The sequence below is a fragment of the Lupinus angustifolius genome, chromosome LG06 (assembly GCF_001865875.1).
Source record: "Lupinus angustifolius cultivar Tanjil chromosome LG06, LupAngTanjil_v1.0, whole genome shotgun sequence".
Lineage (NCBI taxonomy): Eukaryota > Viridiplantae > Streptophyta > Magnoliopsida > Fabales > Fabaceae > Lupinus > Lupinus angustifolius.
The window spans coordinates 670,901-687,333 of record NC_032014.1 but is presented as its reverse complement, the minus strand read 5'-3'; the positions used below and the strand labels follow the sequence as shown (position 1 = coordinate 687,333).

The following is a 16,433-nucleotide window of genomic DNA, read 5'->3' as shown; positions in this document are numbered from 1 at the left end:
CCATGTGGTACAAATTAAGTGGAATAATATATTACTCTAGAAGCTCATAAGTTTTCACCTTGTATGTATATTTTGTAATGTGTGAGAAAGTGAATTGGGGTAGTTGGAGTCGTATATTTGATGTTTAATATTTTCTTTAATAATACATGTTGGGCAAGTATTTTACGATGGGTTGAAACATTTTTCACGTTGTATCCGATAAGTACCCACGGAAGAGTTCATCGGACATGACTCAAATTGCCAATCCTAGGAAGGCCAGCCGTACACTCAACCCGTCGCTCCTTCTCTCCTCACTGCCTTCCACATCTCTTCTTTTGTTTGGCTTTCTTTTTGTTTTCTATTTGCCACACCTAATGTTATATGTTACTTTATTTACCATGCAATTTGTCCTTGTTCTTTTTCTTTTCTTATTTTATTTTTTAGTCAATCCCTTTATATGATATGATATATATTATATTATAGAAGATATATATAAATGTTGTAAAATAATTGCATTTCTTATTCATTTAAATAATAATTAGATATTTGGATAATGTGTTAAGTGTATAGCCTTTCTTATTAAATAGTACAAATAATATCTCTAATGAATAATAAACAATAAAAGTAACATATTCTTTATCTTAAAATCATCAAATCAAATATCATTTTTAATATATGATTAACTAAAACTCATTAACAATTATATATGAATATTTTAGATTATGAGTAAATAGTATTTAACCAAATTAACCACATATCTTTTTTGATAGATTAGATCAAGGACAGAGAAAATGTGATGACACAATTTTTTTTATAATCATCTTTTAAATTGTATACATGAGGAAGTGCACATTGTTTAATGAAAGAAAAACCATTACGTGCCTGCATGATAAGCATTAGGTGTGGAAATGATGTTAAATTTGGCTCTATATATATATATATATATACATATATATATATATACATATATATATATATATACACATATATATATACATATATATATATACATATATATATACATATATATATAAATTTTCAAAATACAATATAACACAATTATATATATATACATATATATAAGAGCAAAAACCGTGACTACAGGGTCTCCTCCAAAAAATGGCTGTGTCCATATCCACAAAAGGATAAAAAAAACTAGAAGCTAAACATTCTTATTGTTACTTTACCTTCTTATTTCTATCACACTCTTCATTGTAATCCTTATTTACATTTGGTCTTCCTTCTCCAACGTTATAACTGGAAGCATCATTCATGTTTGCTTTCCTTCTAGGAAGCTCAATAGCCTCTATTGTCTTTCTTCAGAAACTCACCCCTCATTTGAAATCCCAACTTCCATATCCAATAATAGTTCTATAACTCTTCAAACTGAGGCTAATGCAACTCACCATGCAAACTTTCCAACTCCAAGTACCCCTTATATGGTTACTAGCAGAGATGTTAATTACAATTATGAGAGGGATGAGGAGGTTCCCTATGCCGTTAAGGTCATTGAGGAACAGTTGCAGGTCCATCGGTCGTGGATATCGAACAAAAACTATGCATCTTGTGATGGTAGAGGAATCTATGTGTATGATTTGCCATCCATGTTTAACAAGGACTTGGTAGGTCAATGCCGCGACATGATTCCATGGCAAGATTTCTGCAGATATTTAAGTAATGAAGGGTTAGGTGATCCAATAGCTAAGCTTGGTAAAGGGTGGTATCAGACTCATCAGTACTCACTTGAACTCATATTTCATTCTAGGGTTTTGAAGCATCCATGCAGGGTTTATAATGAAAATGAAGCAAAGCTTTTCTATGTTCCAGCCTATGCAGGTTTAGATATCTTGAGATGGCATTTCAAGAATGTGTCAAATGATGTTAAGGACAGTTTGTCTTTGGAGTTAGTAAAGTGGCTTGAGAGACAAGACTCATCGAAAGAACCTTGTCAGTTTCGCAGGAGCGGCGCGACCTGAAGCAAAGGACAATATTGATAAACCAATGCAGTTCAAATGATAGCAATGGTAAGTGCCAATTTCTGGATTGTAGTTCTGGCAAGTGTGATAGGCCTGAGTCAATTATAAAAGTTTTTGCTGAGTCTGAGTTCTGCATGCAGCCCCCAGGAGATAGTCCTACAAGAAAATCTGTTTTTGATTCCCTTATATCAGGTTGCATATCAGTACTTTTTGATCCTTTCACAGCTTATTACCATTATCCTTGGCATTTACCTCAGGATCATGACAAGTACTCAGTGTTTATAGACAAAAAAGAGGTGCAACAAATGAATGTGAATGTGGTTGAGAAGCTAAACAATATTTCTTCAATATTTCTTATGGATTAGTGTATAGGGATCATAATGCTGAGCTGGAGAAGTTTCAGGATGCATTTCATATTACAATCAATAATTTGCTTCAGAGGGTTAGCAGATCACAAAAATAGACAAGGATTGAGTGTGTTCTCTTTCATAGTTATTTCACTAACAATATCTTTAATCTTTCATCAATGATAGGTAGGGTAAATATTAAAAACGTAGAAGCCAAAAATGAAAATAACATATTTGGATATCAAACATGTACATATATTGGAAATGTTTGTTTCTTTATATTACTCCACAGACATAAGAAAATTCACTTTTTATGTTATTCCATGGCATCTTCATGCTTATAATTCGATTTATTGACGTAAGATGCTTTCACACATGTATAGTGGAAGTTTCAACCATTTTTAAGCTGATTGTCATTTCATTTTGTGTTTTTGTTTGCATGCCCTCTCAGGAATTGAAATTTTCTTCAGACCCTCAAGTAGTGTAAATAAGGAATGTGGGAGAAAATATATATTTATAAATTTTAAAATTATTTTATTCAAAAAATAGTTAAACATATGAAGTATGAACTCCTACTTGGTGGTATATTTCTTATTCTCTCCTTTTTCAATTTCTTTATCTAATTAACTATTACACAGAAAAAACTTAGCTTAGTTGAATTAATTTATAGCATATTCAGGCCTTAAATCACAACCTTACATAGTTTCATTGGTGTAGTTTTGAATCTAATGATATCAGGATTTTTTCCATGCCTCGTCCAAAAGATATTAATCTAGAATATTAGTTTAGAAGATATCCTTGATGCAAAAGGGAAAGTCAAAAGGAATGCAAATGAGTCAAGATTGTTACTTCACCCTGAAATGATCCCATCTTGTTACAGCATATGCTAGTGCCAAAATGTCAGCCACCAACATATGCAGTTAATTTACAACAACATATATACAAAACTACAGTGTCTTCTCTTCACCCACGAGTCAAGTCGATGCCAGTGTGTGGCTGTGGCTGCGGCTGTGGTTGTTCCCTTTTCACATCTGCATCTGTATCTGCTGGCCACTTGCCCGTTGCTGAAGCACTGTAGTTTTGAGTAACTGGAGCATTCACTGCCGGAGAAGAACCTAACTTATCACTACTCTGAGGCTCTGAACTTACAATCGCCGCTTCCTTTGTTTTTGGCTTTGAGCTGCCATATATAAAACTGCACACTACCACCTGCACCAAACAAAGACCAGTTTTTTCCATTTGGTTTGAATCTAAAACACCCTATGATGATGCACAGGAATCCAAAAAAGCATTATTGAACACCCCCGTCTCTGCTGTATCCACCCGTTCAAAACACCTTAATGGGCAAGCCATTGGACTAGACTTCCGACTTGTGCGGTCTTGAGAGGGTATAGTCTTACCCTTGCAAGCAGAGAATATGTCAGGATTTCAATACATGACCCTCCAGGTCACAAGGTAAGTAACCATTGCACAAGACTTACCTTTGAGTTGTTTAACTTAGAGGTCATTTGCATAAGCTTTATCACATAAAAATGATTACTGATTCAAAATAAAAAAATTGTTTCCGAAACTTGAATATCTGTTTGGTTGGGTTTTTACAAAAAAGATCAACCAAGTTAAGCACTTCTTAGAATCAAGAATTTTCAGCTTCTCAAAAAGTATTTTTGAAGAATCACCTTTTTATGCCTAAACAATCGGGTCTTATTGTTCTAGCATGAGATCATGAATGAGCATGCTGAGAAGAATAATAAAGACCTGTAGTCCAAGGCACCGTAGATTTTATGGCAATTAAGAATATACCTGCACTGGGCTTGCAGCAATAAGACTAGCAATACCGCCGCCAATAATATGACCATCAGGACTAGAAAGAGAAGCACTCATGCCACCTGTTCTATTTCGAGGTCCACCATCTTCAGCAACCAAGTAAGATCCAGACAAGCATAATATTTGAAATTTCCCCTGCAAAAAAATAAAAATAAAATGAAGTTACTAATGCATCATAAGAATCAACCTTAATCACTTTAAGCAGCACACTAAAGCCACTGAAACAGCTGGATTTTTACACACTACAATACCACAACTGATGTAATGAGTGGCATTAACTTTCTCTTTTCTATAACAGTGAACAATAACCAAATCAATTACTAAAGTGGAACCATCAAAGGGAGAGGGAACGAAAGAATGATACTTAATGTTAAAATTGCTAATGATAATGGTATGTAATGTTTAGCTCCTTAACCTCATAAGTAACACTGCCAGCAGTAGAAGCAGGCTGATGCATAGTGACTGAAGAAATTGTCCCAGTGCCTGATAAGATGCATAGAGCCCTTGGTCTCTGCTGTGCAAATAACAATAACTTTGCTACGATGTCCTGAAACAAGGAAACCTTTAATTAAGGAACTTATAAATTAATATGGTAATCAATCTCGAATTGCAGCAGCGAGATATCAAATCAACTTCTACATTGATGATAATTAATAGCTATCAATCATGGATTGGAACATGGTGCAAGCTAATCTAAAACACCTTAGCAGGGTAGCAGATAACAGGGATGTCTTAAATTTGAGTATTTGACAATATATAATAGCAATAATTTTTAATACCCGGACATATAAAAACTCAACACAAAAATACTCCAAATTTAAGACATTCATCTTCAGAACTCAATAATCGTAAGGGTTTTTAAATACAAATAAATTACCATAAACAAATGAGCAACAAAAAGTAATTAAAATTCTATGGCCAAAAAAAGTTCTCATCTATATTAGTTGACATGTTAAAGTCACAATGTTGGCATAAAATATGAAGAGAATAAACTTCATGTAGCAAATATGAAAATGTTGCGTTGGATGAGTGAACACACTAGACAAGATAAGATTAGAAACAAATGCATTGGGAAGAAGGTTGGACAAGCTCCTATTGTAGAATCATGCCTTAGGTGGTTTGGATATGTATGAAGGAGACCGTTAGAAACCCAAGTAATGAGACTAGATCAAATGGAAGTTAATCCAATTTCTAGAGGAAGGGGAAGGCTAAGAAAAACTATAGGCGTAAATGTAATGATAAGGAAAGGTTTAGAGATCAATGTTTTATTAAAGAACAAGATTTATGATACAATATTATTTTGTTGTTTGATCTATGTAGCTGACCCTACCTAGTGGGGTTAAGGTTCAGTTATTTACTAAAAGGAAAGGACAGTGACATCCTTTAGTCTCTAAAACATTTTTTTATCCAGATTCGGTAACAAAAAGAAAGGGGTACGCTTCTTCCATCAAAACAAAGCAAACAACCATGGCTAGGATTTGGCCAGAAAAGGGAGAGATCAACAGGAAAAAAAATTGTTTGTCATGATTTGGCCAGAAAAAGGGAGCAAACTGGGGATTTTACCTGCACATCAAATAGCAGCTGCAGATGAATCCTTCACAAAAACATTAGACAACGGCATGATAAGGCCACTATCACACATGACTGATAACTATGTTTACACCCTCAACATCTTTATATTCAGGATCAAAAAATGGAGGATGAGAGAATTAAACAAATAGGACCATCAAAACATGTCTCTTAGGAAAAGGAAGAATGTAAGTACCTCCCCAACTCCAATGGTGATAACATGAGGCGAAAAAGCTTGTCCTGCAGAATTGTTCATCCATTCTCCTAGAAAGAGATAAACAAAAATGTTAAAGTTCACACACTTAAAAGCAAAATAGATTTAAAATAGCACTCAAGCTAACCTAAAAAATTTATTGCACCACAAACTGGAAGGAAAATGTGAAACTCTGTCTAACTTTGCAAGGTTTCTAAACCAGTGTTTTTTTTGTGTGTGTGAATATAGACCTGGACTCATGGTGGCCCAGCCATATGACCACTCAAGCAGTGGCTTTAAGGCCCCAAAATATCTTGAAAATATCAAGACTATTTGTTATAATGTGATATTTTCAAGATTATTTGACTATTTAGTTTGATACAACAAGATAGTTTCAAGTCTAGTTATTTAGGTTAAACAATAATTTATGTAATCAAGACCTTCTCATTTAATAAAAAAAGCATTTGTGAAAAAACCCAAAAATAAACTTCAAGTAGAAAAGCCTAATTTTAAAATTTGATTTAGGTCTCAATATACAATGGGTCATCCCTGCCTGGACTACCAAGTAATTAAGTATTACAGACTGTGCAAAAGGTCACATAAAAAATAATCGATGTAGAAACTTGTTCCGGTATAGTTGCCTCAGTTTAACCACTCCTATACAAGTCTAGGAGATCCATCTATCACAGATACGTTCATTTTTTGTAATTCCTGAAGCAGAGGTATGACTAGCAGAAAACATATCAAGAGAAACCTAGTTACAGAATGCTAAAAAATCTCAAGCATTTAGAAATGCAAAAAATTTAGTATGAAATGAAAGCACACACCCACCAATAGATTATAATCAATAATGCTAACAATTAGAAAATTAATGCATGAATATTTGCCGAATGCTTTTGATCAGAGCTTTATTATCCGCACCTTAACTTTTCCACACCTGATTTCTTATTTTTCATTCTTTATATTAACACCACTTGGATTCATACTGCATTAGCATTCAATATTCATGTGGAAAATGTTCATACAAAATAGCAATGCTCAGTCATAAATGACAACAAAATGAAAGTTTAAAAGTCGCATGACAAATAAGAAATTCAAAAGATTATCTACTTCTTTATTACTCAAATAACTATATAATATATGTATAGCAAATTTGGCTCCTCCAAAGTGAACAGTTAAGTCGAAGCAAGGATTTATATAGTTAGTCAAAAGAAAATCAAGAAACTGGATTTAAAAACTTTGTTATGTTTGCCTATGTTTATTATCATGATCTCAACAGTTAATTTTCTCAACAACACAATTATAACTCCTAAATTTCCTCTTCACTCTAGTGGAGCCAAATCCATAAATAATAGATGCACACATTAAAGTAATCAACAACAAATGATAATTTTGAAAGAGAGATATATACCAAGAGAAGCTAACTGTTGCTTCCTTCCACTTCCTCGGGGGCGCCCTCGAGGCCGTTTCTCGGAAGGTGTGGTTGTTGAACCAGGGGTTGAATTAGCAGTGGCAGACATGGGAGAGAGTCTCAAAGAAACTGGACCATCAGAAGGACCATATTTTCTTGGCCTCCCTCTTTTCTTCTTAACACTCTCCCCTGAGGAAGAAGGTACCATTCCAGGAAGGGTAACAATACTAATGCCATGACCAAAATTGTCATGCTCAGAATGCTCTACTGAAAATGCAGAACCAGAAGAACCATCTCTCACATTCAACAAACTTCTGAAACCAGAAACTGGTTGGAACCCTCTGGTCTGTGTTCCAGAACCAGAACCACCAACCCCTCCTTCTCTATGTGCGGAATATGAACCAGAATTACCTGAGAATGCCATAGCTTCTCTGACATCCATGCATTTACTGAGAAAATATTGATTTGTGCTAAATATACCAACTTTATGTTGGAGTTCAAAAGATTAGATTTTTAAACCAAAAAGCAAAAAGAAATGGGATCTAAAGTGCAGTAGCTCAATCTATTCAAGAAATGGCTTTTCTTTACTGGAGAAATCTAAGAACCCTGCAAGAGATGAGATTAAAAATACCCAATTAGAAAAAGGGGAAAAGAAAGTGTTTTTAGAGATGAAATAGAATCACCAATGAGAAACATGAGAAGGGTTAGGAGAATGCAGAAAAGTAAAACTACCTAAATGGTGGTTCCGCAGTAATGTGTGTAACAGATTAAGAAAACAAAACCCTAGATTTAGAATTCTAGGGCTTTGACACAAGAATGAAGTGTAGTGGAAATGAGAAAGAGAAAAAGAAAGAAAAGACAAAGGAAGTAGCGGGAGTTCATTTGAGACTTCACAAAATATATAAATAAGTAATAAACTATAACAACACATTTTTTATATGTTTTTTTAACACTTGTTTGTTGGATTTTAGTATCTTTTATTTAAATATATTATTATTTTTTAGTAAAATATATTAAATTTTATTATTTAATTAGTATTTATTCAAATATTATTTTCTGAATTACATTCCTTCCTCCTTTTTAGAACAACCATACAATACTCTTTTTAAAATGTAATTTAAAAATAAAAAAAAGCATCACATTTAATAAAAAAACTATATGAAATACTATTAGTAGAAAGATAATTTTTTACTTCTTTTTGTTTTCAATAATAAAGTTCTTATTTCATTATATATAAAAGGATAAAAATCTATTATTTTCCACTTTATCTTTACTAGCGTGTTGACATGCACTGTCGTGTCTATCAATTCGCTTTTCTATCGTTTGTAATGTATAGTTTGTATTTTATAAATTCAAATATAATTTTTTGCGCTAAATTTCAGTTGAATTTATTCAATTGGTCTAATATTCAATTTTTTAAATACACTTTTAAAATAAGAATAAAATAAGAAAATAATATTATATGGTTTTTTTGGTAAAAATAAAAAGATATTGAGGACAAAATAGGAAAACACAAATTACATCATGATGAGTGATTATTTTGTGTTTTCCCTTTATTAATAGTATAGATATAGATTAATAATATAGATAGTCATGAAATATGTTTTTATCCTCATTAATGTTTATTATTTTGAATTTCATTTATTTTTTGTGGCAGAAAAGATTCATATAGAGAGAGACTTAAATAAAAATTTATATTTTTAGAAGGACTAAAAATAAAATCCTCAAGTTATTTTTATTTAAAAAACTCATTTAAAAGAACAAAAAAGTTTATTCCTTCACTTTCCTCATCTTCTTGTGATATAAAGTAGTTTTTTAGAACAAGTGTGAATGATGGATGCAAATCTTAGTAGAGGTTCATGCCCTAGAGTGGTGGAGACATTTTGTCCCTAACTTATCTTGGTTGAGCATGTAGAAGAATCATAAGTTATGAATAATAGAGATAAAAGTGATGATAACTTATAAATTTATAGTTTTAATAGCAATAGGAGATTTAGAAAATTGGGCAGTTTTCAATCAACTTTTTTTAGGAAATATAAATTATGTGAAGCACCAAAATCAAAATAGAAAAAAAAAAGAGTAAAAGAATAATCTCAAACAAATTGTAATTTGTAGGAAGAAATTTCAAAATCATTGAAATTTATAATGACCAAAATAACATTTTAGAAGAAGAGAGTACTTTAGTTCAACAAAAAAACAAACTTTTGAGTTAAGGTGAGTGAGCTGTATCTGTATGTTTTGACCGGTCAATTCAGAAACTAAATATTTTTTATTCACAATCTTATTGTGCATAAAAGATCATTATGGGCTGTATTATTCTTCCTAATTCATTATATTTGTAACTTAGATTATAATTATAATTATAATTATAATTATAATTACATGGATTGTGGTGATCGTATTAGATATACAAACTTTGTTGCTGCATATAAAATTATTTTAATTTCATACACATAATGCAACAAATTTAATTAAATTATTAAAACTTATTATAATTTTAGTTTATGATTTTGTATAAATTCTATTAATTATTTATGATTTCAAATGTTTCCGGATACTTGCCAAATTGAAATTTAAGAAATTCAATTGTAGTATGTTTTCTACTTTAATAATATACAAAATATCTCTTAATATCCTGATGCCACATATGTACTAATTTAAAAGAAAAAATATTTCTAAAAACTAATAAAATATAACATATCATAATGCTAATGAGAGAATAAATATCATGATTTTAATCACTTTCCTTGCCTTGAATAATATATTTTATTCTCTTAATAAAAGATTTACTTTTTAAAGTAAGTGAATTTTTCTCGTGTATGAGTTTGTTCAACCTGATAAAAAGATATGTATGGGACATTCATGAAATTGGCCTTTCTATTTGATTATGAGTCAAGGAAAGCTAGAAAGGACAGGAACAACGGGTTGAAGGATCTGTTTGAAACTTTCATGTTGTAATGCTCTAATAATTAGTGTTGACTATCCTCATTTTTGTTCCTTTTATTCAGGAAGGCAATGCTAGGCTTTCATGCTCTGGGTCTTATGAAAAACAGTGGAAATGGGAAAGTTTATAGTACAAATCAAGAATTTTGCATATTTAATGTGCACTTACAAGTTCCAACCAAATACATTAACTTAACAAAACTCATAACAATTGGCCCAAAAGAAAAATAAACAATTTGAAAAGTAGAACATAATTGCATAGACAAGACAACATTTGCACACTTCATTATTCTCCTCATATATGTCATGCAGATTCTTCTTCTTCTTCATCAAACTCATCCTCTTCCACAGTTGTTGCATCTTGATATTGTTGGTACTCAGCCACCAAATCATTCATATTACTCTCAGCCTCAGTGAATTCCATCTCATCCATGCCCTCTCCAGTGTACCAGTGTAAGAAAGCCTTTCTCTTGAACATGACCGTGAATTGCTCCGAAACACGCCTAAACATCTCTTGGATGGATGTAGAATTCCCTATGAATGTGGATGACATGGATAAACCAGTTGGTGGGATATCACAAACACTTGATTTTACATTGTTTGGTATCCATTCAACAAAGTAAGACGAATTCTTGTTCTGCACGTTTATCATCTGTTCATCCACTTCCTTCGTGCTCATTTTGCCGCGGAACATGGCCGAGGCTGTCAAGTACCTGCCATGTCTTGGATCTGCAGCACACATCATGTTTTTGGAATCCCACATTTGTTGTGTAAGCTCAGGAATAGTGAGAGCTCTGTATTGTTGCGATCCACGCGATGTTAAAGGAGCAAAACCCACCATGAAGAAGTGTAGGCGTGGGAAAGGGATAAGATTCACTGCGAGCTTTCGGAGATCGGCGTTAAGTTGGCCAGGAAAGCGAAGACAGCATGTTACTCCACTCATTGTTGTTGAGATCAAATGGTTGAGATCACCAACTGTGCATCACACAAACACATATTGTTCACTTTCATGTATTACATGACATGGTTTTAAACTCGGTTACAGTCACGGTTGCGATTATATTACTTTAACCGCGCAATTGCGTCCACAATGCAGTTCCAAAGACTACCAAAATCGGAATATGGCAAATCATAGTGGCAGATTGCAATTTAAATACCTTAGCATAATTCTCATTCATGATTCATTTTATATAAGGGTGAGGAGGATGAGACTTACAACTTGGATTTGTGAGCTTGAGTGTTCTGAAACAGATATCATAAAGTGCCTCATTGTCAAGTACCATGCACTCATCTGCATTCTCAACTAGTTGATGAACAGAGAGGGTAGCATTATAGGGTTCAACCACAGTGTCAGATACCTTAGGGGATGGGAATACTGAGAAAGTTAACATCATCCTATCAGGATACTCCTCTCTGATCTTCGAGATCAACAGCGTCCCCATTCCCGATCCAGTTCCACCTCCCAGTGAATGACACACTTGAAACCCTGCAACCCAATTCATTATTATCATCATACATAAAAGTACCATGCACAAATTCACAGCTTATAACATACTGAAGAATTTCTGAGAACATTTGGAAAAGTTTACAAAAAGAACTTATGAGAACAAGTAATGAAAATAGCTTATGACATTCTATAAGCTCATTTTTTTGTGTTCAGCCAAACATGTCCATAACAATTCTGAATACATGAAAGTTGAACAATGATTTGAATTAATGATGGAACTAATAACTTACCTTGCAAGCAATCACAGTTTTCAGCTTCTTTGCGAACAACATCAAGAACAGAATCAATAAGCTCTGCTCCCTCTGTGTAATGCCCTTTAGCCCAGTTATTTCCAGCACCATTTTGTCCAAAAACAAAGTTATCAGGTCTAAATATTTTTCCATAAGGACCAGAACGCAAACTATCCATGGTCCCTGGTTCAAGGTCCATGAGCACAGCTCTAGGAACATAACGTCCACCACTTGCTTCATTGTAATAAACATTAACCCTCTCAAGTTGAAGATGTGAGTTACCAACATAACTTCCACTTTGATCTATCCCATGTTCATCACACACAACCTCCCAAAACTTCCCTCCAATTTGGTTCCCACATTGACCTGCTTGAATGTGTAGAATTTCTCTCATTTTATGTTATGTACAAAGATTATTCAATGGTTTCAACAAAAGCTTTAGAATTGTGACATTGAATGGGATTACAAGATGGAATGAGTGGCCTTTTGTAGGTGAAATACAAGATGGATAAGATGAAAGTTAGATAGTATCAAATCGGGTAATGAACTAATCACTTTTGAGTTGTCTCATTATCCATCTTAATAAGTGTCGCTCCAAAAAAATCGAATTTTTAACATTTTTCTCTTTTAGGGATTTAGCCCGGACCTTATACTACTATATCAATATTTTGTTGGTAGTTTGATAGTATTATTGATGCTTAAAATGAAAAATAAACAATGCAAGTTCAATTAACAATCTCATGTGGCTTTGTTGGAAGGAGGCATGTCAAACTCCAAGAAGACTAATGAGCTGTATAAGGAAGGTGAGAAGAAGTTGCATGATTATCACTATAGAAGGCTACATTTCTTAATTTGAAAATAATCACCTCACACCCTCTTTTTCAAGGGTCCCCTTAATTATTGTTGTAAGAATATTACTTAACTAATAAGAGAGAATAAAATATTGCATAGCAAATCACAGTTTTATAATCAATTAGATTTTATATGTATGAAAATTTATAAATTTGATACTACCTCATTAGAGCTCTCAAAGACTGTTTGATTTAGTTAATTTCTTATTCTTAAAGAAGTTATTGTAAGGTGCAAGTGTTCAAGATTTACACCTGATGCCAAAATAGGTCCTATTTGAACAATATTTTTCATCACAAGGTTTATATTTTCAACTCCTTGCCTAGTATATTTTCATTTTTCCATTACTACCTTCCAATTAACTTAAATCATTGGTGTGCCGTATAGAAATATCTATTTGAATTATTAGTCCTTCCTTCCACTTGATATCCCATATGTGAAAGTGATTGCAAAATTGTTCATACCCCATTACCCTGATTTGTTCGAATGGATATATTTTATCTTAAAAAATATATCACTCTATATCCAGTTTGTGGAATAGTAGAAAATGCTTTTAAAAAGGACAAAGCTAAACAATGTCAATTTTAGGTGGAGAACAATTAATAAGTCTTAGTTACTTACACTATAGTGGAATTATATACAAGGGTCTTTAGTGAATCAAATTAGTATCTTGACAAAGAATATGAAATTCAATTATTATGGACATCATTGTTCCCTTGGCAGCCTGTCTTTTTCCTAATACAACTATTTTTATGTCCAATTCCTCAGTGGTTGGCTATTGATGAGGGAATCCAAAGTTGGTACTCCTTAATTAAAATTAAATTAATTTAATGATACTCTGTTAAAGGAATTTTGTTCTTTTGTTATTGATACCAAGTTTTTGTTTGTGAATTACTCTTTCAAGCAAATTATTGTTTTTATGCTCTGTTAAAGGAATTTCTTTCTGTTGTGGGTACCAAGTTTTGAGCCTTACATTGGTGGGTGACATTCTTAGACCATGTCAAAGACTACCAAGCTAGCGGGCTCCATGGTGGAATCTTTTTTTCTTCTTTCTTTATAAATGTATTATTTTTGTGTCAGGATTGTACTAATAAAAGCAAAACATTGATTGTTGTTAACTTATTTCTTAGCCGTTCTTATTTTTGGAAAATGTATTTGTTTAAGAACATGTTTCTGGAAGAAGAAAAAAATAGGACAACCTTTTACTCATGAGTAGGTTTTACCGCCGTAACGCGTTTATAGCCCATCACCAATTCACTATGTATATATTATTATTATTATAATATTAATAATATTAATATGCTTTCGCTGTTTCTTGATGAAAACACAGTGTTTCTTTAATGGATTCTTAATCCTTGTTGAGACTGAGAGTTAGTGCATGCATCCATGGCTCTGGACAAGAATTTCTTGATTGTTGTTGTATATGCGTTAATTCTTCTTCTTCTTTGCCATGATGTTCCTTCTGCCATAGTTCACGACCATGATTCTACTCCCAAGAAGCCCGGTTGTGAGAATCAGTTCGTTCTGGTACAAAGATTACTTCTTTTTCATATTTCATTTATGGGTTTTGTCCCTGTTGCTCAATTATTTCTCCACAATTTAGATTCACATGGACTATCAAAATACCCTATTTTACTTTCTACTTTTGGTAGCTTATGACGATGTATCATTAAATCATAGTGTTTAATTCGTTCAATTAGGTATTTTAGATCAAAGTTTAGTGCTTTATTAATTAATCAGTGTCAAGTTTAAGTGGTGATTATTCATGATAAAACTTATGCATCTTCGTTTTATTAAGTAAAAGTGCAAATTTTTGGGTCAATGGTATGAAGGATACTGAGTTTGTTGGCAAGGTGCGAAATTTGGCAGAACCATTGTGTCTAATTTGTCCAATTAGATATTTTAGATCAAAGTTTTGCATCTGATTGATTAATAAGTATCAAGTTTAAGTCGTAATTGTTTATGACAAAAACTTGTCATTTCTTGCTTTTATTAGGTAAAAGTAAAAACATGGGTCAATGGTATAGAGGATGCTGAGTTTGTTGGTGTAGGTGCCTGATTTGGTAGAACCATTGTGTCTAAAGAGAAAAAATGCTCACCATACACGCCTTGTTCTTTCAGATCCTCGGAATTGTTGCAGTCCTCCAAAGAATAAGGTTCTTTCTTCATATATGAGATGTATTGTACTCTAATCATGAGTGTAGCAAAGTACTGAATGTTAGCTGTAGCTTAGTGGTAGCGACTCAATGAAATCAATGACTATAAGTCCCTGAGGTCATGGGTTCGAGTCACGGAGGCTCCCTTTAGGGGGAATAAAATACTGCAAGGGTATTTAAGCTTAATATGTGGCACGCTCAGTAAGTTCATGGTCCTTAGGGTCGCATGTCAAGGCTGGGGTGTTACATTAGCAGTATTGTACAACTGCGTATATGAACTGTTAGATTGTGGGAGATGTAATCATGGTGGATCGAGGTAACTGCACATTCCTAAAAAAGGCAAGAACTGCACAAGCGGCTAATGCTTCAGCTATCCTCATCATAAATAATCAAAAATGTAAAAATCATTTTCGCGTTTCTGTTTTTGGAGGTGGTGCTCCTTTCGGCATGTTGAGTGGGTTATATGACTTTTATCAGTCTTATCATGACTATTGTGTGTCTGTTGTTTGCAGAACTTTACAAGATGGTTTGTGATCCTGATGAAACTGATTTAAACATACACATACCTGCTGTACATTAATTTGTACATTAAGTTTATGCAGTAAAATAATGCAACACCTATCAAATTGTGAGTGCACCTTATGTAAACTCAGTCTTTACCAATTGCCATTACCAAATTCAGATTATGTGTATATTTGTCTTTCCTGATTTTCCATGTTATCCTCTGTCAAGCCGTCTCTAATGTTGTGCTTTTTCTTTTGTATCTACAGGGTTTGCAAACTTGTGTGGTTGCTCTTCTGTCAAGGTGTGATATATCATCTTTGGTACAAATGTCACTTTCCTTAAGTAATTGATTTTCTGTCTTAGCATTCATCTAGAACATTGCCATCGTTAACTTCGGAAGCATTTCCTGTTTGATTATTGGAGAAGCTCGGATTGGATCTTTTGTAAAGTTGAGATGCATTAGATGACAAAATACTAAACCCCATAGGTACAGATTCCCACTTTTATAAGATGATCGATCTGATGCGCTAAGATTTTTTAAATAATTAACATGCCTTTTAATGTAGATGCATATTTCATTAATGGTTGTCAAATCTCTATGATTTGAAATTCACTATTGCAAGTATAAAGCTGATGTTTATTGCACAATTAAAGCTTGCTCATGATGTAGATAACTTAACAAGTGTGACTTTTTCTTTGAAGATAATCTGCTGCAGAGTGTAGATAAGTGAGAGGTGTCGTTGATGATCTTATTGCATTTTGATTGTTAGCAATAGTATATAAATGTTTGGGATGATATATGATCGGGATGGAGTACCTGTAATACCTTGTTGTACTCTTGAAGATCATATCCGAGTGTGCTCTGTCTCTTGTTTCCTTACATTTGAGAGTAATTTTCAAACAAGAAAGATTGGGGGGTGGTTTGTTCTAGAATGTTTGAGTTTT

At 33.2% G+C, this 16,433-nt stretch overlaps 2 protein-coding genes and 2 pseudogenes across 4 annotated transcripts; 2 read left to right on the top strand and 2 right to left on the bottom strand.

Annotated features, from left to right (window-relative positions):
- Positions 1,164-2,447, top strand: LOC109351021 (annotated as a pseudogene).
- Positions 3,149-8,180, bottom strand: LOC109348611 (AT-hook motif nuclear-localized protein 5-like). Of its 3 annotated transcripts, none has more exons than XM_019589118.1 (7): positions 8,032-8,180; positions 7,708-7,905; positions 7,300-7,659; positions 5,892-5,959; positions 4,542-4,673; positions 4,103-4,261; positions 3,149-3,511 (listed from the first exon to the last, which is right to left on the bottom strand). In XM_019589118.1, the coding sequence occupies exons 2-7, from the start codon at positions 7,739-7,741 to the stop codon at positions 3,266-3,268; spliced, it is 999 nt and encodes a 332-aa protein (XP_019444663.1). In that variant the 5' UTR covers positions 7,742-7,905; positions 8,032-8,180; the 3' UTR covers positions 3,149-3,265. The 3 variants fall into 3 exon arrangements, with proteins under 3 accessions (XP_019444663.1, XP_019444662.1, XP_019444661.1); XM_019589117.1 differs by having other exon boundaries at positions 7,300-7,748; positions 7,888-7,905; XM_019589116.1 differs by having other exon boundaries at positions 7,300-7,905.
- LOC109348610 (tubulin beta-3 chain-like) lies at positions 10,386-12,413 on the bottom strand. The gene is made up of 3 exons (XM_019589115.1): positions 11,980-12,413; positions 11,459-11,728; positions 10,386-11,217 (listed from the first exon to the last, which is right to left on the bottom strand). The coding sequence occupies exons 1-3, from the start codon at positions 12,371-12,373 to the stop codon at positions 10,547-10,549; spliced, it is 1,335 nt and encodes a 444-aa protein (XP_019444660.1). The 5' UTR covers positions 12,374-12,413; the 3' UTR covers positions 10,386-10,546.
- LOC109348615 lies at positions 13,929-16,194 on the top strand (annotated as a pseudogene).

Coding starts and splice junctions, on each gene's coding strand:
- LOC109348610 (XM_019589115.1), bottom strand. CDS start 12,373: ATGAGAGAAATTCTACACATTCAAGCAGGTCAATGTGGGAACCAAATT. Junction 11,729..11,979: donor AAACTGTGATTGCTTGCAAG/GTAAGTTATTAG, acceptor ATTGGGTTGCAG/GGTTTCAAGTGTGTCATTCA. Junction 11,218..11,458: donor CAAGCTCACAAATCCAAGTT/GTAAGTCTCATC, acceptor TGTGATGCACAG/TTGGTGATCTCAACCATTTG.
- LOC109348611 (XM_019589116.1), bottom strand. CDS start 7,741: ATGGATGTCAGAGAAGCTATGGCATTCTCAGGTAATTCTGGTTCATAT. Junction 4,262..4,541: donor CTGGCAGTGTTACTTATGAG/GTTAAGGAGCTA, acceptor ATTTTTTTGCAG/GGGAAATTTCAAATATTATG. Junction 3,512..4,102: donor TTGCTGCAAGCCCAGTGCAG/GTATATTCTTAA, acceptor TGTTTGGTGCAG/GTGGTAGTGTGCAGTTTTAT.